This window comes from Dasypus novemcinctus, chromosome 7, assembly GCF_030445035.2.
Source record: "Dasypus novemcinctus isolate mDasNov1 chromosome 7, mDasNov1.1.hap2, whole genome shotgun sequence".
Lineage (NCBI taxonomy): Eukaryota > Metazoa > Chordata > Mammalia > Cingulata > Dasypodidae > Dasypus > Dasypus novemcinctus.
Window position 1 is genome coordinate 39,723,796 of NC_080679.1, and position 25,776 is coordinate 39,749,571.

Below are 25,776 nucleotides of genomic sequence, written 5' to 3' on the forward strand. Positions count from 1 at the left end.
TCATTAATGGATCTGGATTATTTTAAATGTAAGTTTCTTTGCAAGTCTGTTATCATTAAGAACTGTAAAAAAGTGTAATATCAGTTTCCAGAACTTGTAGATTATGATAGAATTTCAAATCTGATAATAAATTTCAAATGAGTTTTATCCAGATATTGCTGATATAATTTAAAACTTGTTCAGTCAAGCAGGTTATATCAGAGGCCTGGAACAAAAGTTAGACACAAAACAGAATCTTAGAGTGATAAGATTATGAGATAAAATAGATTTTTCTCTAGGTGTGAAGATATGACTATTTATATGCATATATGTACATGGAATGCCATCTATAGATATGCATCATAAGAATTGAGTATAAAATACTTAGTGGGTAGAGAAGGTTGTATAGTTTTTAATGGATCAAAACACAACACTTTTAAAAAAAAATTCTAGTCTAAAAACTTTCTCTTCCTCTCTCCCTACCTCCTCTCTTACTCTCTCTTTCTCTCCTTAATTAGAGAAGTTGTAGTTTCTAAGAACAATCATGCATAAAATACAGGAATCCCATATATACCTTTTTATTAACATCTTGCATCAGTATGGTACATTTATTACAATTGATGAAAGTACATTTTTACAATTGTACTGTTAACTATAGTCCATGGTTAACTTAGGAAAGGTTGTATAGCTTTTAATGGACCAAAAAGCAATACATTTTATATAATAACTGATTTATAGTGCATTTGTAGTCATTTGAGGAAGACTAAACCGAAAGCATTCTAGGGTTATGATACTGTTTTAATGACTTTTTAAAATGTAGACTAAAATCCTGTTTAACCACTGGAACTTTATCTTTACCTTCATAATGTGTTTTTATAGCTTTGCATTGAAAGCACAGCACAAATCTTTCCTAATAAATGTATCAAGTTCCACATACTGATAGATAGCACACAAATGTAATACACACAAGGCTTTTGGAATATGTGTTTAGTCTAGAACAGACATCAAGATTTCATCTTTCAAGAATTTTTAGGATGGCTTTTATAGATTTTCCTGTTTTTCTATTTCACAAATATTTCTTTGCCCAGTCAAAATCTTTCTGTAAAACATAAATATTATATATTATACTGATATTAACTCTTTAATTATCAGTCCTATATTTTTACCTATACTTAATAAAATAAATCTTACAATTTGTTTAAGTGACCAATCTTGTTTCAAAATACTAAAATATCTTCTTTTGGGGGGGGATGAACTTTTAAGGTTGATTTCTACTTTTTTATTAATGTCTCCTTTTTTTTCAACATTTCAGAGTAAATTTTTATGGTATCATTACACACAACAGTCACAATTATTTGGCGAGAAGATTTTTGACTGTTAAATTGTTATCAGAAAAATCATAAAAGGCTCTCCATTTAAAAAATTTCAATATGCAAGCACTTTTAGAAAACTGGACCTACTTAATATAGACAAGCACAAGGTGTTTTACAGACTATATTTCACCATGCTCTTTATAAATTTTTAAAAATTTATTGAACTATATCACTCATACATAAACAATAAGTGTATAATAGTTAACATACAAAACAAACATATATAACATCGAACAAACATATATAACATCTCACCCTACCACCAATAACTTGCATTGTTTTTAAACCTTTTTAGCTAATGATTAAAGAGCATTGTCAAAATATTAGTACTAAACAAAGCATTTTTCCCCTAACCAATCCAATTATTATCTTTATATCATTTATATATGAACATACATAAACAATTAAGTGTATAGTAAAAATTATGAACTTACAAAGCAAGCATGCATAACATCCTACAGGGTTTCCAGACATCAACCCTTCACCAACACCTTGCATTGTCATGAGACATTTGTTACAAACTATGAAAGAACACGGTCAAAATCTTACTACTAATCATGGTTCTTATCTTACATTTGGTGTGTTTTTCCCCCAACCCACCCTATTATTATTTTTTAAATATACATTTTTTTGACAGAAGTTGTATACTTATAAAACAATCACACACATGTGCAGAATTCCCAAACTTTTGTCCATTATTTGTTTCAATATGGAAACAAAAGGAAGACTCATAGGCCAGTTCACATATATGTACTTAATTTAAAAGAAAAAATAAAACTCAATGTAAATCCTTTATAACATGAAGTGTATGTAGAAATCTCTCTATATATACCCTTCATGGAAGATAAACACAGCAAGGAGCACTGGACACAATTTTTTGAATACATATCTCATGAAGTATGATTTCTATCAAGATGTGAATATTATGCTAATATTGCCATTCGTCTAAATAATCTCCAGGTTAGAATTCAGGAACAAGTAAACAAGACATGCAATATTTTTCATGTGTTGGAGCACAGACCAACAGCCAGGAGATAAGCTGGAAGTTCAACTGGAATGGAAAATGTACAGAATGAGCTGAAAGGGATATTCTAGCAGGATAAAATTTTAAAAATTGATAGCTGCTTTTGAAAAACAGACAAAAAATGAACTGTGTGTAGGTGAAGGAAAAATGTTTGATTTATACAAAGAAGAAAAGTAGAAAAATTTGAATAAGACATCAAAATATTTAAGTTTATACAACTTCCTACGACAACTTAAACAGAGGCAGATACTCACACAGCATTAAGTCTCGTAGCATTAAACAAGCTAAATGTTATAATAGCCAACTGATCAAAAAAATGATCATAATAATCACTGGAATTAGCTGCTACTGACTTAAGGGTTTAAGACAAAACTATGGGTGAACCTATAGAATCATTGATTAAAAATGAGACTTTCATTGTGAATGGCTACTCGGCTAGAACTAGATAGAAAGTGGTCCAATTGGTTTCCATACAGAAGACAGACTTGAAGCTTGAGGGGAAAAAAATTCAATAGATTACAGGTATTTGGAGGTCTAATTTTTTCAAACTAGGCAAAAAGATAGAATTACTATTAAGATTTTTTAACTCTGTGTTAGCCCACTCATTGGGGTAAGGGAGAAGTGGGGCTTAGAGCAGGGTGCAGGAGATACTTTGTTTCAAGGGAAATCATAATTAACGTATCTAATTAGAAAGTATATCCTAGCTGTGAGCTATGGTCCTGCGCAAATCATTTAAACTAACACCCAAAGCTTCAGTTTTCTTGTTTGTATAATTAGGACATTAAGGTAAATCCTTAACAGAATTGTTAGTTTTAATGCTACAGGATTCAATAGCTGTTAGATATTTGTAAGGTTATTACAAGTTTCTGAAGGAAATAAACTTAAGGACAAAAAAGACAATAATTTTTTAAAATTTTCCATTTTTTCCCCCAACTGATTTCTTCATTAGTCTTTTAAAATTCTTAAGCACTGGAAGATTAAGGAACAGGTTTTCTTCATGATTAGACTGCTGACAGAGACAGAAGACAGAGTGTACAACAAATGGCTAGAAGGGGTTGGTGCTCTGTGGGGACTGGTGGACAGGCCAGTCATATATAACAATGTGGACAATGGACTACAGAAAGAAACCACCAAGAAGAGTTGGGAGATGATTCTGAACTCTACTCGATAGTAAAATATCTCGACAGGTTAAAAAAATATTTCGTGGTGGTGGTGGTCACTAAATTCACTTGAATTCAACAAATATTGAGTAATTCCAATGGCAAAGTTCTGCAAAGGAAAAAACAAAGGCCAGTGTATTTGAGGAATTCATACTCTAGGGGAGGAGGATTGAAACAGGAAATAAAATAAAAGAAAAAGCAATAAAATACCAATATAGTAGTAATAGTAGTATACTGTCTGAATATAAACTGCAATTTTGGAGGCAGTGTACTAATTGTCTTCTGTACATTATAATATATACTGCTCATGCCCAATCTATAAAGTAAACGCATCATTTCCATTTTACAGATAAGTAAACTGAAGCTTAGAGAGGTGAAATAACTTGTCCTACCCCACACCATTCATGTGTGGTAAGATTAAGATTGAAATTTTAGGCACTGTGACATTCAAGTTTCAGAACAGAGGTAACTTCTTATGTGGTTTAGAGGAAGAAGGTACAGGACCGGAAAGGGAGTTGGGATCAGGAAAATCTTCCTGGAGGTGGCAGCATTTGAGATGGGGCTATGAAGGGCAAATTGGTTTGCTACCAAAAAAAGTAGGCAAGGGTAGTTGATGGCATGCTCCTGCAAGGAAAGCCCGGGTACGTGGGCACACAGATTGGCGGTTATTATTATTAAAAGAGTAGCAGGATATATGGTTCAACTATTAACCTGAGATCAAATCTCTGCATGTGCCAAACTCCAGCTGAAAAATTGGCTTAATTTTATAGACAATGTAGTCAGAAACAAAAGAGTGCTGTGATAAATGCTGTGGTTTAGAAAAATTATTCAGTATGGGATCATTTAGAAAAGGGAGAGAAAGGAGGGAGAATGGTACTTGAGAGAGGAGTTAGGTTATTGCAATAATCTAGTTGAGGGGTAACAGAGGCATATGGGAATGAAAGCATGAAAACATGGAGACAAGTTCAAGGTAATTTGAGATGGACTCTGTAAATAACTTGCCAAATAAATGGCTATCACACACTAAGGGGAAGATAGGATAATACAGGATGGCAGTTTTAAACCTGAGGAAAAAGTTGAGTCTGGAGGAGGCTAATTTGGGGAAGTGGGAGTCAAGGGAAGAAGTGGGGAGTCAGAAACCAGGTAGGAGTTAGGGATGAGGTAAAAATCTTTTGCACATATTGCTCGTTAGTTAAAAAGAAGCTCAAAGTGTAATTAAGGAAAAAGCCCAATAAAAGCCTTTCACAACATTGTCTTGAGAATCAAAATAAGTTGAGTGGTGTTTCTTAAGAAATGCATATTGTGAGACTGTTTGGAGAGTCCCCTCTAAATATTACATTTCTTTAAATAAAGATGTTTATGTTAAACATGGCTACTAGTTAATAAGCATGCTTATGATTTATGGAACAATGAGTCTTATCCACTCAGTTATTCATGCAACAAATCTGTCCTTATTATATTCCAAGACCTAGAATAGGTATCAGGAATCTCATGGAGGATTCATAGCCTGGTCTGGGAGACACATAGTTACAATAAACTGAAAAATGTATAATAATGATGATAATTGCAATGGCAATAGATGATTATCCAGCCTTTCACTTAGCATGTACTAAGTACAAATGCCTTTAATGTAGTTCATTTAATCTTCTGAACAATCTATGGGATAATGATATCCATTCTCCATATGAAGAAAACATTTTAAAAGAACCTTCATTAATGAGTCCAAGTTTACATGAGTAGTAAATAGGAGATCTGATGTTCAAAAATGATGGGCCTAAGGAATAGTGTGATAAATGATGTGGTTTAGAAAAAAATGTATCCAGCAGTGATATGTGGGGTGTATTAGAATGAGAGACCGGAACACAAAAGCGGAGTTAGTAGGCTATTCCAATAGTCTAGCTGAGAGGTAAGAAAGGCTTCAGCAACTACTACGGAAAAGAAAACTAACATAAGAGCAGGCTCAAGACATTGTAAGATCGACTCTGCATATATTTTACTTAACATCTATGCCACGCAGGTGGAAGTATGCTTGGGTCAAACCCTGTGGGATATAAAGACCCTCACATCCTCCAGGAGTCTACTGACTAAGTAACTCAGTTGCAACTAGTGGCTTCCTGATTTCTCTACATCCCTTACCATCTAGAACTCATGCTGCCCCCTAGAATTGTTATCCCTAAGCCCTCCTTGCTAGCTGTGCTTTACATGCTATTGAGACTGATCCCATCCACTTCGGAGTCCATGAGTGCTAGAAGTGGGCAGCCGTTTGTACCCATTTCACTTTCTGAACTTGGCCCTCAAACCAGATTTCAGCTGTACGTCTATACTGGTGTTTACCATATGAAGTTTTCTAGCCCTGATTACATCCAGCAAAATAAAACACCCAGTAATAGGAGAAGGTGTAGACAAGTAATATTTAAGTAAATGAATTTGGAGTAAGGAACAGTAGGTGTAGAAAGGTTCTCTAGTATTTACTTAATCGATCTGAATTGCAGTGCCTTATCCTATTAAAAGTGATATTAAACTCAGGCAAAAGACTGTTTTGATAATCAAATTATGCACATACACATATATTTTAATTAAAGCATATAGTTTTTAAAGTTCTATATTCCATTTCTCTCTATTCCCCATAACTGGAAAAAGCTTAATTTGTTTATGCAGCCATAAACTAAACAATTGTTCAGTCTCTGATAGCTATCTTCATACCATTTAGCCAAGATGTTAAAATACTTTCCAGAAAGCTAATATTAAAAAAACAGAATTAAAGGCAAAGAAAGTAAGAGTATCACATTAATTATCCCTACCTCTAAAAACAATCTTACCAATCTTCTGAAAAGATAGTGCCTGGAGATTTTCTTACCAAGTTTTAAACGTTGGGGAATTTGTTAATCAAGAAAACAATCTAAATAAAAATGAACTATGGTCATGTAAGTTATAAGCTTATGGAGAATTTGCATGTTAAAGCAGTGTGAATTAGAATGTTCATGAATTTTTAAAAGCTAATTCCATTCAAATACTTGGTACCTATTAGTAACTGGGCTGAATGAAAAGTATATGTTGACTAAATGAATGAATCAATGACAATGAACTTTAAAGCATCATATTCTAATTCTGACAAATGTCAATAATGTTTTAAACATGGACTTACTTTCCTAATGCACAATTTTAAGTAATCCTAGAGAAACTAATAATGATAATCATAATAGATAGGACGATGATCATAACGATTGTGATGATGGTGATGATAATAACGGTAGCAGCAACAACAACAAACAGGGTTTACTCTGCTCCAGGCACTGTTCAAAGTGCTTTAATATATAGTAACACATTTAATCTGTATACCAAACTTCTAAGGAAAGTTTTAGTAATATATCCGTTTTACAGAAAGTAAGGCAAAGGGAGATTAGTAACTTGACTAAACTTATAGAACTATTCAATTGCAGAGCTAGGATTTGAATACAGGCAGTTGCTAGGGCTGAAATGGAAATTAGTGCAGAGCAAAAGAAGTACTGGAAAATATGGGGGCTACTGACTTTGGATAATGAATTACTTTCAGTGTAAATATGAAAAGTCTTGGTTGAAAGACTGGATTCATTTTATATACATGGAGCGAAATTTTGCAAGACTGTTAAAACACAATACAAAGCAGTGATTAAAAAGTCTAAGTAAGACTACTCAACCACAATGACCTCCGAAATGTTCATTTTAAGCTGTTGTTCAAAGAGAATAAAAAACCATTAAGAAATCCAGGTAGCAAAAGAGTATAGAAAAGATTGAGGATCATTTGTATATCGGTATGTCAGTAAGTTCTCATATCTCTCGAAGAAAATGGGAAGAAAGAATAATTAAGCAATTAATTTTAGAATTGGGACTGGTTCTCCCCTCCTCCTATTCTACTTACCTTGATCTTTCCTATAAAATAAAAAAACAATTACAAACTATTCAAGAAGCAAACACAAAATTGAAATAAATATTCTTATTCATGAAAAGAAAAAAATACCTCAATGCAGCCTTAGCTTTTGGGGATGACAGTAGCTCTGCCTGTACATCACTCATAACTTCTCCATCTTCTAGGCTTTGTGAGGAATCCTGCAATGACACAAATCTATAAGCATGTGGCTGCTATGCATATAAAATTAAGAATATGAATAAAATATCTTAGCACTGGAGAGTAAGTGGTTTTACTTTGAATATGTACAGTATGCTATTTCTTTGAAGATTGGAAACAGGTGTTAATATTTTCAGTGATTTCAATGTACTGTTCTCTTCTGTTTAGATTCTGTAATATTCAAAAGGACCACTTACACAAGATAATGTGTTAAGAGCTTTGGAATACATCATTTAGCTTCCTGTTTTTCAACCATAGGCTTTTGGGACTGAGTATTTTAAACCAGAAAGAAAGAGAATACCAAGAGAAGATGTTATTGACAGGTGGTGCTGTATTAGCTTTAATGTACTGTACTTGCTTGAATCACCCCTTCCCTCCATGACACAAATATAAGGTAAGCAAAGTCCTTGAGGAAAAAAAAAGTTGCCTGGCAAGGTCACTTTTGTCAAAATTATAACAAGAATCTCGCAGAAAGAAGAAGTCTAGAGTTGTTACTTTGCTGTGAGACTTTATTCTGAGGATGATTTTCATCACAGAGAAATTAAAACTAACCACTTTATTTCTAAAATGGTTAAAAGCCTCTTCCATAACCAACAGGTAAGAACGTCAGAGAGGCTCTGCACTTCCAGGGCAGTGACAAAGCTGAATTGGATGTTACTCAGAATAGGAGAGATGCTAGATGCTAGACAGAAAATATGATTTAGAGGCTTGCATATGTAAGGCATAAGCTCTCTTTTAGGCTTTGAAATTGTACTTTAACAGAATAATTCTGCAGAAACACCACTAGGCAAACATTCTGTAATGGAGTGTCTTTGCAGTGTAACAGCAAACCTCATCAGGAAAGAAATTATCATCAACAACCACACCAATAAACAACTGATCATTCATGGACCTGAAAAAATAATTTAAACAAAAAAGTAAAATAATATTTGACTTTAAGAGCTTCAACATAAAGGAATTAATCTCTTAAAGGAAACAAAATCAAGGAGGAAAAAAAGTATTTTGTCATAGTGAATTAAGTAAAAACAATATATTTCATTCAGTCTGAGCAGCAACATTCCATCAAGGGTTTAGTGGTTTTGCGAAGGACTTGATCTACATTAGAGTTTGTTTGCTTGTTTTTCTACTCTCCAGAGGGATAAGGAAAGGGAAGAAAATCCATAAGGTTAAAGAACACTTCATAGTTTCAGGCACCAAACCTTGAAAGCTGATGTCTTTAAAAGCTTTTGAACATTCACAGAGATATTAAGGGCTGATATGATGCTTACAGAGAATGGGAGACATGGTTGGGCAGGTTATAAAAATACTGAGGTTGACAATTTAACAACCCATCTGTGATGGTCACACTCAAGGCATTTGATGACTTCATTTATGCTATTGTGGGGTTTTTGTGTTTTTTTTTTCTGTTACTGTAAATGGAATAGTTCATTTCATTTTTGGATTATTCATTGCTACTGTATACAAATACAACTGATTTTTGTATATTGATCTTGTATCTTGCAACCCTGCTGAATCAGTTTATTAGTTCTAATAATTTTTTTGTGTGAATTCCTTAGAATTTTCTATTTACTAGATCACATCATTTGTGAAGAGATAGTGTTTTACTACTTCATTTCCAGTATGGGTAACTTTAATTATGCTTCTTGCCTAATTGCCCAGGTCAGAATCACCAGAATAATACTACCTAGTAGAGGCAGAGGTGAGTATGGAAATTTTTATCTTATTCCTGATCAGGTGGAAAGTTTTTAGTTTTTAACCCTTAAGTAAGATATTAGCTGTAGATTTTTCCTAGATGGTCTTTTTCAGGTTGATGAAGTTTCCTTCTATTTGTTGAGTGTTTTTATCCTGAAAAGGTGCTAGAATTTGTTATATGCTTTTTTTGTATCTATTGAGATGAACATGAGGGTTTTGTCCTTTATTCTATTACTTTGGTGTATTACATTGATTGGTTTTTGTAAGTTAAACCAATTTTGTGTTCCTGGGATAAATCTCCATCTGTGACAGTACACAATTCTTTTTATACTTGATAGAATTCAACAGTGATATTAACTGGGGCTGGGATTTAGAGGAAGTTTTTTATTACTATATTCAATCTCTGTATTTTTTATATACATTCAGGTTTTCTATTTCATATTTATTCATTTTTGGTAACTGTGTTTTCTAGAAATTTGTCCATTACCTGTAAATTATCTAATTTGTTTCCATACAATTATTCATAGTGATCTCCTATATTCCTTTTTTTATTTCTATAAGGCTGGTAGTGATGTATCTTGTTTCCTGTCTGATTTTGTAATTTGAGTCTTGTTTTTTCCCCCTTGGTCAATCTAGCTAAAGGTTTACCAAATTTGTGATCATTCCATGAAAGAAATTTTGGTTGTTGATATTTTTCTATTGTTCTCTGTTCTCTAATTTATCAATTTTTGCTCTAATCTTTATTATTTCCTTCCTTTTACATAATTCAGGTTGTGTTTGCTCTTATTTTTCTAGTTTCTTAAGGTGGAAGGTTATTCTTTTGAGATCTTTTTTAAATGCAGGCATTTATAGTTATAAATTTCCCTCTAATCACTGCTTTCACTGCATCTCTTAAGTACGTTTAGTTTTAATTCATCTTAAAATATTTTCCATTTTCTCTTTTTATTAATTTATCCATTGGTCATTTAAAAGTGTGTTGTTTAATTTCCACATATTTGCAAATTTCTCAGATATCCTTCTGTTCGTGATTTTTAATTTTATTTCATTGTGGTGGGAGAACAAATATTGTATGATTTTGATCCTGTTAAATGTATTGGGGCTTGTTTATGGACACGCTTATGGTCTATTCCAGAGAATGTTTCATGAATCCTTGAGAATTATATGGATTCTGCTGCTGTTGGGTAAAGTGTTTTATAGGGGTCACTTAGGTGTAGTTGATTCATAGTGCTGTTCATTGTTGATCCCATTTCATTGTTGATCTTCTGCTTAGTTGTTCTTTCCATTACAGGTATTTAAGTCTCCAATTATTATTGTTGAATTGTCAATTTTTTTTTTCAATTCTTTCATGTTTTGATTCATGTATTTTAGGGCTCTGTTGTTTGGTACTTATGAATTTATAATTGTTTTATCTTCCTGATGGACTGGCCCTTTTATTATAAAATGTCCTATATTGTCACCAGTTACAATTTTTGTCTTATAGTCCATTTTGTTGGATATTAGTATAGATCCTCCTGCTCTCTTTTGGTTACCAATTGTATAGCATATCTTTTTTTTCCATCCTTTTGTGTTCAATTTATTTGTATCTTTGAATTGAAAGTGTATCCCTTGAAAATAGCAGTTAGACCAAGCTCTCTTAAAAAACAAAACTGCCAATTTCTGCCTTCTGATTGAAGTTTTAGTCCACTCACATTTAAAGTGATTACTTCTTTTTTGTTCCTCTAATCCTTCTTTGCTGCCTGCTTTTGTAATGAGTATATATTGATAAATATATATCTTCTAGTATTCTATTTCAATTCTCACTTTCTTTAAATTTTTTTTTTTAGTTCTTTTTTATAATGGTTATCCTGAGCTTAAAATTAATATATTAATTTAAAACAACTGAGTTCTGATTAATACCAACTTATTTTCAATTCCATATAAAAACCTTGTTTGGATATTGCTATGTTCCTTCTCCCCTCCTTCGTGCTATCATTAACACACAAATTACATCTTTAAACATTATAAGCCCCTTTATATGGTTTTATAATTTTTGCTTTGTCTGCTTGTCTTTTAAACCAGGGAACTGTCAGACAAGTCAAATAGTGGAAATTCTCTGGGGTAGGACTTTTTGAGGAACTTCATACCCATTCCATCTCCTCCTGTGGCTGCTGGTTTTCATATTGATTTCAGATGGTTTTTACATGGTTGCAAGGCTGATGGGGATAAGAATAAGTAAAATACTATAAAATGCTCTGTTCTTAACAAAATTCAGCTTTAAAAAAAAAAACAAACCAAAAAACTAAATGCTCCTCTCATTGCTGCAATCCTTTGGCTAATTTCTAGAGTTCTGAAAAAGTTGATTTTGACAATTTTTGCCATTGTTCTTGTTACTTATGTGGAAAAGGAGAGCTTCAGAGGTTCTTATTCATCATTCTGGAATGTTTCTTTGGAAGTTTTACTTTTAAATATGTCTTATTTCTATGGCTGGTATGTTGATGCTGGTTTTCCGTGGCAAACATTATGTCCCTTCCATAGAGGCCTATTTTAGGACTGTTTGAGTGTCCTCATGATATAGTGGCCTATGATGGTATATTTGATGGCATCTTACAGTTTCTCACATTGCCTCCAGAGTGAGCAATCCAAAAACGAGACAAACAAAAACCACTCTTTTCATCACCTAGCCTTAAAAGTCACAAAGTATAATTTCTGCCATATCCTACTGATTAATAGCAAACTGTCAAGTCTGGTCCATATTCAAGGGAAGGAGATTAAGTTCCATAGTTTACAGTGGGGAGTATTAGAGAATGTGCTGACATATTTTTAAATCACCCAAAGCTACTATCAGAAGAGATACCTCAGATGGAATCTGCCATAAGGCAGGATGAAGTGAGTGAGGATTGGAAAAAGACTGAAATCAGGTTCTTTGAGTAATGTCCACAAACTTTGCCCCATTTCCAACCTCATTTTAAGCAGAGCCACTTCACTTTCATCATTTTTTTTATATCCTGAGAATGCTGTTTAAGATTTCTTTTGGGGAAAAAGAAGAGAAATCCTAAACAGCATTCTCAAGGAATTTGGCTCTGAATCATTTAAATATTCTTCTATATACTGTATTACCATGTAGTCCAACCCAGTCATAGTTTTCAAATGTGTACATTTCTCTGACAAACTCTAACATATTTAGCTATTTCTTTCTTACTCTTGTTAACAGGGGATGTGACAAGGAAGCCATATGCATAAATATAAGTGGCAGTTAATTAAAATAATTTATATATGACTTTGTAATTCTGCATGGGTATAGAAATCCCTAGGATGTCAAAATTTAAAAAACGAACAGGATATTTGTTAGGAAGTTTGGATTCTTTCACCTCTTTGCTCCTTAATCTAAGAGGTACTGTCTTCTTTATCTCTTTGCTAAAGCAGAAAAATAACATACTTTCTAGTTCAAATCCACATTCTGCAAGGTTAAAAGGAATTTTCCTCTCCTGGTTCTAGTTAGAGAGTAAGTAAACATTTTATTTATGCCAACAAAGTACTTAATATGTTGAATATATGGAAATCTCAATTAGAATATGAAAACAATATTGGGCCAACTGCAATATAATAATATGCTCAAGGGTAATTCTGAACTGACTACAGTTTTGGACCAATCATGTCAATAATTGCAAACTTAAAAAAAGAATACATTTTTGTCATAATGTATAAAATTGTGCAGGGCAGAAAGTAAGCTATAATGTAAACTATAGTCCACGGTTAGTAGCAATGCTTCAATACATGTTTATCAATTGTAATAAATGTACCACACTAATGAAGGGTGTTGTTAATGTGATAAAGTGTGGGAGGAGGAGTGGGTGGAGCATATAGGCATACCCTATATGTTTTATGTAACATTTATGTAATCTAAAAATTCTTTAAAAACTTAAAAAAAAAAGAATATATCCATTCACAGACTTAACATGTTGTAAGACATAGGTTCCACTTCTTTTAAAAGCATCAAAAACTCTTTGCCTTGTCACAATTCTCAAAAAGGGTAGTAACTATAGTTTATAATCTCAACTGATGGACATTATCTGACATTTGCCAAAATCTTTTCTATATATTGCAATAGCAGAATTCTTTGGTATTTTCCAGACATAGGGTAGGCAAACTGACGCTTAGGACATCCTACAAGGACATGAAGCCAATTCCAAGTTAACTTCAATTGCACTGTAGCAGTGTAGTGCCTCAAGTCTTATGAATAAAGGTAGCTTTTCTTTTTTTTACAAAATAAATCAATTTTAATGATGTATATTAATAAAGCATAAATCCATCCAAAGTGTATCAATGGTATTTGATACAATCATGTAGTTGTGCATTCATTACTTCAATCATTAAAGCATTTTCATTATTCCAACCATAATAAACAACAAAACAAAACCTCATCCCTTCTCAAACTCTCTCTGCTTCCCCTGCTGTATATACATATCTGCTATTCTCTGTCTTTGTAGTTTATTTGTATTTATATTTTCTAATAGCTTTAATTATGCAATATTATCCATATTCCTATTTCACATGAGGTTTCACTATGTTATACAGGCTCATGTTACATTTTTAAGCTTTCCTTCTAGTAATATACATGACTTAGACCTTCCCTTTCAATCACAAGGCAGCTTATTTCTTAACTGCGTTCATAAAATCACTTTTCCAAAAATTATAAAATAAATGACAAATGATAATTTAAGAATATTTAGGTTTTTACTTCACTAAATTATATGGTGAAATGGAGCATCATGAAATCACACATCTCTAAAAATGAAAATGATATATTTTTTCTCAGCTTATTTAAATAACTGAGAAAAAATCTGTAAATTCATGCTTTTTAAATTTGGAAGTAGAGGAACAAAAATAATTTGATTATGAAGAAATAGAGGCACAAAACACTGGTGTTGAACAGACATATTTCTTCAACTTTGGTTTGAAAAATATTAATTATGTGACTTCAAATCTTCAAACTTGCCTCTAGAAAACAGAGGTTTTAGAAACTATATGTAAATCTTACTAATAAAATTCTTAGGATTGTTATTTTTACAAATTCAAAATACAGATATATGGTTGGCTGCATAGACTATAAGGATACAAAGCCATTTCAAAGTTCTTCTCCATTTGCCCATACTATAATCCTTTCCTCTGTAATAAATTTCTGCAGGAGGTGAAGTCTTGCCAACTGGGCAGAGATCTTTAGAAGCTTGTTCACTTGTTGTTTACCTCTTTTATCAGAATAGGGAATGTATCATACATGGCTTGCACAACAGACAAGTTTAATTACAATTTTTAAAATGTGAACATTTTTAGCAACACTTTCAGGATCACGGGAGCATTTCTGACAGCCAGAATGAGGTGGATTTAAACATCAGCACACTATTTTTAGCTTTAAAATCAACACATACATACATATTCCCAAACCAATTAGCAGCAGCTGGAAAGTAAAGGTGTTTACATTTAGTTAGCACTAGCACTAAAAACTGCAAGCGCTTGCAGGTTGTCTGAGGAGGGCCAAGCACCAGGCAGGAGCACCCCCTTCTCCAGGGGTGAACATGGTGTGGCATCAGGTTATCATTTCATATTTCTCAGTTGGTATAAGTCACTGATTTCACACAGGAATAAGTCTTCATTATGATGCATCAAGTTGGACATCTGCAAAGAAACTTAATCTTCCATAAAAATATATATATATACATTTTTGAGGGAAGCGAGTACAGCTCAGTGATTTCAGTGCCTGCTCCCCAAATAGGAGGTCCCAGGTTCAATCCCAGGTACCTTCTAAAATAATAATAATAATTTTTTTGAAGAAAAGTCTGCCCAAATTCTCAGTTTTTCCCCGGTCAACCACAAGACAATGCAAAATTAAAAACTGTTTTTCAGCATTGTGTTTCAACTTTCAGGTGAGAATTAAAATAGATGTCCCATCTTTCATATTGTCTTCTTTTGACTTATAGTTGACAATGTATTGTTTTTGATATATATTTTTTTAAACATTTTTTTTTTTTAAGATTTATTTATTTATTTAATTCCCCCCTTCCCCCAGTTGTCTGTTCTGTGTCTGTTTGCTGCATCTTGTTTCTTTGTCCGCTTCTGTTGTCGTCAGCGGCTAGGGAAGTGTGGGTGGCGCCATTCCTGGGCAGGCTGCACTTTCCTTCGTGCTGGGCAGCTCTCCTTACGGGGCACACTCCTTGCGTGTGGGGCTCCCCTACGCGGGGCTGCACGCCTTGCGTGCATCAGCACTGCGCATGGGCCAGCTCCACACGGGTCAAGGAGGCCCGGGGTTTGAACCGCGGACCTCCCATGTGGTAGACGGACGCCCTAACCACTGGGCCAAGTCCGTTTCCCTTGTTTTTGATATTTTCCCCTCAATGATTTTTAACCCTATTTGGAACCACTTGCCCATAAAATTTTAACTGTAACCGAGTTACGTTTCAAAAGCCCAGGTGCATTTTAAAACAAGATTTGCATTCTGAAAAGTCAACTGTAAGTTTCTTCTGAAGTTGCACATGAATTTTAGAATGAGAGCATTAGAAAAAATTATACAGAGAAGATTTGAATGTCAGGTTGTGTGCTTGGTGCTCATATATAAACATAATGTAAATTTTAAAATTAAAATTCTGGGCATAATTTCAGAATATTTGTTTTTACTTTTTAGATCAAGAATGTCTGTGCTAAAGTAAAAACAAACTGTATTTGATAAGCACACATATGCAATTAACATGCATTTTGGTAGTCAAGTACTGCTATTCATACTTAACCTAACATATACTCTCTATGCCTTGGGTATGGTAAATCTTTCAGTTGTCTTATGGATACCATTCCTAAAACCTTCCCATTTGACCAACTTAACATGCCATTTGATTACATATCTATGCACCTAGAAATTAGAAGAACTAGAGTTTCAAAAATTACAATCTGTTTGAGAATAAGGACTGTATGTGAATTCAGTTTTACCACTATTATAGTAGTGGTTCTCAAACTTAAGCTTGGATTAGAATTACTTGAAGCTTTGTAAAAACACATCACTGTGCCTCCCTCTCAAATTCTGATGTTGTAGGTCTAAGGTGGGGCCTAAGAATTTGCATTTATAACAAGTTCCCAAATGCTCTAATCCAGAAACCACACTTTGAAAAACACTCCTTTACAGTAAGTAGTGAGCCTTAACAGACAAAATACCTAGCAATGTTAATTAAGCCCTGCTGATCAGCTAGTCTGGCCCATCATTATAGAATAAAGGAAATTGAGAAGCGGAGAGCTGAATACTTTTTCACATATTGTGATAGTAACAAAGACAGATTTCAGGATTTCTGATTCTTTATTCAGCACTCTTACTATTGTACCATGATAAACACTTGCTGCCCTGACCTAATGAATGCTGACCTTATTGTTCATTTCTGGATCCTTCTGTCTCAATGGTATTAGCAACTATAACAACATCTTGGACATACTTTGCCTTTTTGCCAAATATCTCAAAACATTTAACTTTTAATTCAGTGTATATTCACAACAATCCTTGACCATTTCTTGGCATTTCTATGCCAATTTGATACATGATTATATTTACGGGCAAAAGATCCATGTCTTGTCCAAGGTAAAACTGAAGGTCAAAGAAACGACCAAGGTTCCCTAGAACCCATGTCCCCAAAGATTTAGGTTTGAATGCAAGCATGTTAAATATATTTATCTTAAAATGTTTCTTAGTTATTGATTTTAGTTGAACTGAGAGAGGAAAAAGCATCACCTTATGAAATATTAAAGGACATTTTCTGCATGAAAAATTATCAAATATTTCATTATTCTAAAGATTGTGTCCTAATACTTTTTAAAACTTTTAAAAGTTATATCATAAATTCTATACTAACTAGTCCCTTGCTAATCTTGGAAGCAGGTAAAAGCATTGACATTGAGTTGCTAGCTATATACACCTCAAAACTTCGCCTGTAGACTTGTTCTCATACACACACACACAAACGCATACAGTACTAAGCCACAGGGGTAAGTTACTAACATATATAGGGTAAAACCAGAATGAGTTTAAATAATGCTAAACTTTGTAAAATACATAAAATATTGACACTCTATCACTTGACTGTCTTCAGAGAGATCATGCACTTGTGGATTTCCTATTGCACAGGTGAAGTCCCATTGAGAAAAAACGTGTAGGGGTGGCCACACCTTCTCTTTTCTGCTTTGGGCCCAATAGATATTGAATAGCTTCAATAGCAGAAAATAATTCAAAAAGAGGGAAGACCAAGGCATAGTAGTAAAATTACACTCTGGTGTAAGACAAAGGAGACTGAGGTTCCAAGAGAAGTTCTGTCATTTTTTGCCTGGTACCCAGGCACCTAATCTCCTGATCCTCACATTCATCATCTATAAAAAGGGGATAAGAGAGTTAAAGGATTTTAAGGTCTATTCCAGGTTTAAAATGCCACAGTAAGGGCTGAAAAGGGTAGTCTAGGGATGTAAATGTCAACTGAAAGAAAGCTAGAGAATAATCTAGGGACTGTATAACACAGTGAATCCAGAGGCAGATGAAAGTTGTGGGTGATGGTACAGATGCAAGAATGTCCTTCTATGAGTTAGAGCAGAGGTATGCCACTATTGCAGGGTGGTGGGATTTATGGACTGTGGTTAACAGCAACAATGTAATATTCTTACATAAATGCCAAAGATGTACTGTGTTGATAATGAGGGTGGGGGGCTGTACAGAAAAAGTGTGCCACATGAATGCTATGGACCATGGTTGGTGGCAATAATCTGATGATGATATCTCATCATCTGTAACAAATATTCCACCACGGTGTGGTGTGTTAGTGAAGGAGTGTTGTATGGGGGTTTTATTAATACACATGTGCATGATTGTTTTATAACTTCACAACCTCTGTAATAAAAATATATTTAAAAAAAATAATAGGATAGGTAGGGGGAAAATACACCAAATGTAATATATGGACTATAGTTAGTAGTAATATTTTGATGAAGCTCTTGCATAGATTGTAACACCATAGTTTGTTGGTGTTGGGGGGGAGTGATGTATGGGACCCCTGTATAATGTTTTGCATGTTTATTTTGTAAGTTCAAAAATATTACTATATACTTATTGTTTATGTATGTTCTTGTATGGATGATATACTTCAATAAAAAATATGAATTTTTTAAATGTCACAGTATGTACCGAAGTCATGCCAAATAGCAAAGCAGGTAAACCCTTACTTGAAGAAACATGCATATAAAAATTCTCCAATAGGTAAATTAAAGGGTGAATATTAATTTGAACAAATACTTTTTTGGTAAGCTTCACTTGAGAAGCAAATTGTCATAGCAGATATATAATTTTATACTTTCTTAGCATGCTGATTTCTATATCACTTTTGAGGAACAAGTTTATGGCATGAGGCAAAGTGCACCTGAAATAAAACTAAACCCTACCTATATTCCTTTTTCTTTCTTTTTACTTTTCTATGATCTTTTCTTGGATATACCCGTTCCTTCTTATTGATAATAATTAGCAGATTTAGAATTCAGCCTTATAATTTCCAAGTATTCTGATGAAGAATGGAGAACAAATGAAATTTTAAAAAATTAATTCAAACCCTTTATTCATTTTACCTGATGGATTTTTTGTGTTTTTTTTTTTTTGTTTTTTTGGTAGATTTTTAAGGCACTCTTAACCAAACCTGACAGACAAAACACAGCTGTGTTAAAAAAATAAAGGAGGGCACATATTCCATTTTGTATGTGAGATCTATGTGGACTAGACATATCGATTGGCCTCATCTAGGTCTCAAAAATGAAAACCACTATTGATGTGAAGAATCAGCATGTCATCTGCTCTGTTAACCTTTCAACATAAGGCCACCTCCAGCAGGTATGCTGTTTCCCACACAAACATGTTCAACGAAAAGCCGCTTTAAAATCCTTGGAACTATGGAAGTTCAGAAGTTCAGCAAGGTGATCCTGCACCCCTATTTTAATGTTCACTGATTCTCATTCAATTAATATTTTTTAAAGTAGAGAATACACTTTTCAAACACAAGACTGATACAAAAACCAAAAGATGTTCATGATCACCACTCACATTTATAAGCAGATCATTTTCCCCACCATTTACAGGTGATTTTTCCCTAGTTCTCCACATCCTAGTACTTCAGAACTGCTTGAGCCCAATGCTTTGGAGTATCGAGATAACGCTATGAGTAGCTAAAAAGGGTAAAGACATTGAAGAACATAGCAATCTCCTACAAGGTTCTGGAGATCATGCTACCACCATAAAATATAGTCAAAGGTATTGTAAATATCTGCTTCTCTTTCATTTACACTATTTAAACTAAACCATCTTCTCAAATATTTAGAATACGGGTCTATCAAAATCAACAGTTTGATAGCAGTAGGGCCTAATTTATTACTACAAATCACTGATCAAAACTGGTAAATATAAAGTCTTGAAAAAGTTAGGGTAATTCAGCAATTACAAAAGAAAAATTTGATTTTACTGGCAGAAATACATTTCAATCAAATTTGACTATAGTAAATGCACCATATACATTTAAGCAAAGTTATTTTTAAAAATCCAGGCTTGATTAGGAGAAAATAAAGATAAAAGGACATATTATTAGAGCAATATATTTCATTTGCACATGAATTTCACCCATGCCAGCAAAAGCACACTTCCCTGTGGTTCTTCACAATGAAAATCTTCACAGCAAAAATGTGCTGCAGAAAATTTTGTATCTGCAGACCAAATACATAGCTCCATAGCTGCTTCAGGGGGAAAAAAAAGTTATGCACACTGATTTGTGTGCTTTGTTTAATAATGCACCTTTTCAAACAGTTCTCAAAATTTATGAAGCCAAAAGTCTATGTTGAGAAATTCTTCATAGTTATCAGATGGGGAACCAAATTTACCCTGTCTTAGTAGACAAATAAGGTAAGTTCAAGGACTTTTTAAAAGTCTTTCTTATCGCTTATATTCAGTACCCATTTCACTCTCTTCTCCATCCCAAATACTCCCTCAGCACCCCGTCATGTGTACTTGTTTCTCTCCTATGGCCTCCATATATCTTTCTATACAATCAATTTGCCACTTTGTCATTCTTGCATTTCACTTTGTGACACCTTTATTGGAAGCTTCTGGTTTCAAAATCTATTTTACTAGCTTATGTTATAACACCAACTGAAAATAAACAATTTGGGGAAGGATTTTCTCAGACAACCTTAGATGCACTTGAAGCAATCCTTACATGACATATGAGAAAAGAGTGAAGAATAAGGGACAGCAGGAGAGGTAAAGGGCTGTATGGAGAAGAAAGTGTGGTGATCCAGAGCCAGCTGCACCTTCTTAGATTCTAACAGCACATGGAAAGACAGCTTAAAAATACGTAAGTGGCAGAATTCTCAAATACTGACATCAGCCAAAGTCATGGGCAGACATGAGAAAAAAAATAAACTTTTTTGTATGTATGTCTGCTTTTAAGCAAAGATACAAAGACACAACATATTGTAGCTATAGCCAGACCAGAACATATTCTGATAATGTGAGGAAATTTCCACCATGCATTTCTATTTAAATGCAAATATCTTCTAATTAAAATAGCTATAGTACTGGAGGCAGGAAAGCAATGCCCATTAAAAAGATCTCAGGGGTTGAGCTATCAATGACTAGAACGTAAGCTCCAGGAGGAGAAAGGTTCCCATCTGTTGAGTTCACTAAAGTATCCCAAAAGCCTAGAACAGTGCTTGACATAGAGTAGATGCTCAAGAAATATCTGTTGAGTGAAATAATTCCTGAAATTCCCCAAACTATAAAGTTAAGACCTTAAGTGCACTATGATATACTTAGCAAAGGCAAGCCATAAAAGTTGAGCAGAGCTTATTATTTTACTGTAAACCTCAGTCATCCTTCCCAGGAGTTGGAGACTTGACTCTGACCAGGGCTGCCTGGGTTTAGAGCAAGGGTTAAGGCAGGAGTCTGGAGCGCAGGGCACCAGTGCCGAGTGTGCCCTGGAAAGGGGTGATCACTGGCATTTATTCACTTCACAACCAAATTTAATCCAAACCGACTTGATAATCCTCTTGCCTTCCAGCCCCCACTCTACCCCTGTTCTTCTGCCTCCTGAAACCCCTTCCTTGGCTCAAGGCTCCATCCCTCACCCCCATGCTTGCACTGGAGACCTGCCTATCCTAGGCCCTTTTCCACAGTCACCAGAAACTGCTGATTCCACCCCAAATCACCTCAGCTCCTTAGTCTTACTGCCATGGCCTCAGCTCAGGCCCTCATCTCTTTCCCCTTTGATTCCACCCATTGCCTGGCGCCACTCAGTGACCACAAAGTCACTGCTGCAGATTGGGCTCCCTACGACGCAGACTGAGTCAGCAGCTGGCAGGTTTACCAGGGAGTGCTCCCAGGATGCACGCCCATGCCAGGAGTGGCACATGGGGCACTGGGGGGAGCTGAGGGGCAATGCAGCCTCGCTGAAGCCTCTGGCTGACTCTACAGGGAGCTCGGGGGCTGGAAAGGTCCTCCTGGGTAGTCCTGAGTTGGGCTGAGGGGGCTGGGCTTTACCCTGCTCCTCCTTCCCTCCAGACCAGTCACTCTTGCCAGCACTTGATTTCACTGAGGGAGTAAGCACTTTAGACGTGAAACAGTAAACAGGCTGTGTAGCATAGCACCCGTCACAGACAAGGTATCTTCCTCTTTAAAATGCTCTAGTGGCTGCCACTGCCTGTGCCTGGCTTCTCACACTTCTCCATTACACCACCTTTCGCTGCAATGGAGAGGGGAAACCATGTTCCTGGTAGGAAGGGAAGAAGCTCACCAACAGGCAACCTCTCTTTAGCTATTATTTTACCTTAAATACATAACCAGTCTAATTCAAAACATGTTTTACAGTAAAAATGTTCTAAACCACATTTTCCCCTCCAAACTTTAGGTAAAACTGACTCTTGAGGTGATGTTCCATGGTTATCCTGTGGCTTTCTGTGTCTCCTGGCACACACGGACCAGTGCCCTGAGGATTATAGATGCTCATTTGTAAAACATGGGCATACAAAGTCCCACGTACTCGGTATGGCACTGCAGGCCTCAGGGATGGGTGATCAGGCCTCTGCTTTTCTCGATGGCTCCAGTGTGATCTGGTAGTCCTGGCATTACCATGTTACTAACTATAAGCTTGGGCACCACCGTTTTCTCATCTATAAAATGGGACTTGTAAAAGTACCTCCTTGTTTAATTGTTATGGCAGGTAAACGAATTAATACACATAAAACGTCAACAAGAGTGGCTCTTACATCCTAGTCTGATCAATAAATGTGTTCTTTCCCCCATCCCTCCACCCAAGGCTGCCACACTATGTGCCAGTCACATTGAAGTACCTGCAGCCCCGATGCTGTGTCAGGTCTCTACGCTTTTACATACCAGTTGTCTAAGACACTGATGCATGCCTGACAAACATCCATCCATCCATCCTTGAACACCCGACTCGGGGCACTTTTTCCCAAGCACTCTGCACAGAGTTGGTCTCGCTCCGTGTACCTCATGCATGCCCAAGCTTTGTCATAGCATTGATCCCGGTCTAGGCACTGATTTCTTCTCAGCTTTGTTTCCCTTGCTTGGCAGTGAGCTCTTTAGGGAGTGGGCGAAGGGCCTCAGCCATGCTTGTATCCCCATCACCTAGCACAGGACTCAAGTATGATAAATATTCCACTCCAAAGGTGTTTACTAGACGAAGCAATCTGTTCCCTGAAAGGTTCTTAGGTAACTTCCAGTAGAAAAATTAAAATTAAAACAAGAGTCCCTTAGGAGGTGTGGACTATTATGCTGACTCTACGGGAGGATTCAAAGATGAATATAGCATTGTCTTTGGATTGAAAACCATAAGCTACATGCCACCATTGCCAGAGGCATCTCAGGCAAGAGAATTTAAAGTGGAATTGAAAGCTAATCTTTACTTGACGATTGAAATAATTTAAGGAAAAGAAAATGCACCAGTTTGTACCTGGCTGGTTATATTTCTTTATATATGTGGTAATATTTTATTTATTATAATGCAATTTAAAATGACTTTCATTATTTATAAAATGTATTCAAAGCAATATTTAAAGCCATCTAAGTTACACAGTCACTGGAAGCTGGAGTTTGTCAGACTCTAGCCAGCTGGAAGGGAACCTTGCCATGCTGACACCTCTAGATCTTGGACCTGCAGATCCAGGATCATTAACCATGGCTGGGACCATCCATCTTCAACAAGACTGTAAGCAAGGCCCAATAATCTCAGCAAAACCTGTTTTGAACCTCTTGTTCAACATTCCTCTCCTCTTCCTTTCACTTTGAACCCCTATCGTGACTCTAGGTGGAAAAACAAAAACAAAACAAAACAGTTTGGGCTAATTGTCCTCTCTCCTTGTTTTATCTCCTTTCAGCTCTTCCTTATCCTCCAATGGTGCGTTTCCCAAATGCCTCCAAATTTCCTAGTTTCCTATTCTCAAGGATGCCCTGAAACTTTCACAGAATGCTCAAGTATTCTCTTTGCCTCCTTGGTTTAAGGGAAATCTTCTTTCCCCAATGATACCACTTTCTCTATAACCAATGAGTGAGACATGTTCATTTTCTTCACGCTACCAACCCTCATCCTGGGGCTGCTACTGGATTTTGATTCCCACCTTCCTCTGTTGGAACCTGCACCATCCTGTTTAATCATCTTCTTTCCATGCTTTCACCTGTCAGTCTCGAACTTGGTCCTCCAGCATTTCCTCTGTCTCATCATTTATCTTTTTTTTTTTCCATATGTTTGTCTTTCACTATCACCCTGGGTGGTTTTTACTTCCACTGTAATCTTATACCTTATCCTTACTCAGTACCTTATTCCTCTAGCAGCCCTTTGTTTCAGAAATTGTAACCAAAAGAAAAATCAAATGTACAAAGGGAGGTGTTCAAGAGTAACTCATTATTCATCAAGAAACTGTTCTTGAGAATCAAAACACATCATCAAATTAGAAACAATAGTGCTAGCAAACCCATGAGCAAAACAGGAATCATTCAGTTCACAAATACTTACTGAGGGTCCCATTTGTGCCAGGTACTCTGCTAAGCACTGGAGATGGAGAGATTAAAAATTAGACACCCACTGCTTTAATGAGCTCATTCTGGGGAGTGAGGAGCAAAGGGGCTGAGAGAACATGGTAGGAACTGGCCTTTCCACTGTTTCGTATTGTTCATTCCATAATTCAACTCAACTGAGCATCAGTCAGATGCCACCTACACTGTTATTTGTTCTCCAACCTGGACCCCTTTTCATGTGTAACGACAACAGGTAAAAATAAACAGCTTAAGTGAAATCAGCCGTTCTCTATTAAAATCAATATTTTAAACTTTTTCTTTTTCTTTTTTTTTTTGGATCATAGTCTCATTTACAAAACTAATGATATTTATGGTTCCTCTCCAAAAGATAAAAGAAAATGCACATGCACACTGAATTCTGCATACAATTTCAGGGCCTTCAGAATTCTGGAATCTTGACTATGATCCCAAGTTAAAAACTGATGCTAAGATGCTAATCCAAGCACATATCTTTACCCAGAATCATAAGGGAATTTATAGTACAGAAATGGTAAATGTTTGCACAGACCGGTCCTTAAACAGTGACTGCTATAGGGGACAATATTTGAAACAAGGCAGGTACTGGATTCTATGGATAGAAAGCCTGAGTGGATATGGGGAGGGTGTCCCCTGACTACACCGCACATCTACTTCACCGTGAACCGGCAAGAGGTTGACAGGCCCAGAAGAGATAAACATCCCTTCAAAATCAGTCAGCACATGCTGTGATCTTTTCATAAGCCTTCTTGATAGCTAAGTCACTCTTTCACACAGAATTCCCAGTCTGAGTGATTCACATTGTGCCATGGCAAATTACAACTTATTACATGTTCTGGACCTTGGGCTTATATGCAGTGTACATGGAATTTCAAACGTTAAATCTGTGATGGTTTAACGTTCTTGACTATGATTTCATTTATGGGATTTGGGGATTGATTGACTTCTGCCTCTAATACTTAAAGTGCATTCCTTCCTGAGCCCCTGGGCAAAACTAACTAGAAGTATGTGACAAAGATGTACTATAATCAGATTTCTTAGTTCACATTTTTAGAATTGCTTATATTAGACAGTGATGATTTAATCCAAATATCATCTCTGTAAATCCTTGAATCCCATCCAGATCCACCAAATGGGCATTGGTAGTGTGGAGATTCTCTAGGACAGAAAATTTAAATGATGAAAATTTAAATGATGAAAATGATGAAATTGGCAGAATGTTCATAATGTCTGATTTTAAGCCACCTTCATAAAGAACTATCCAAAATCATTGGGCCATTTCCTCCCATAGTATGTGCATCATTGTCATCTCCTTCCATCTCAATTTTCACTAGACTTCAAAAACCATG

General features: G+C 35.4%; 1 protein-coding gene across 6 annotated transcripts in view; it reads right to left on the reverse strand.

The window, feature by feature from the left end:
* Positions 1-25,776, reverse strand: part of PARD3B (par-3 family cell polarity regulator beta) — a 1,119,500-nt gene that overhangs the window by 498,627 nt on the left and 595,097 nt on the right. For all 6 annotated transcript variants that reach the window (XM_058300305.2, XM_058300306.2, XM_058300307.2 and 3 more), the window contains exon 5: positions 7,534-7,622. In XM_058300305.2, coding sequence (XP_058156288.1) covers positions 7,534-7,622 — 89 coding nt within the window. The remainder of the gene's footprint in view (positions 1-7,533; positions 7,623-25,776) is intronic.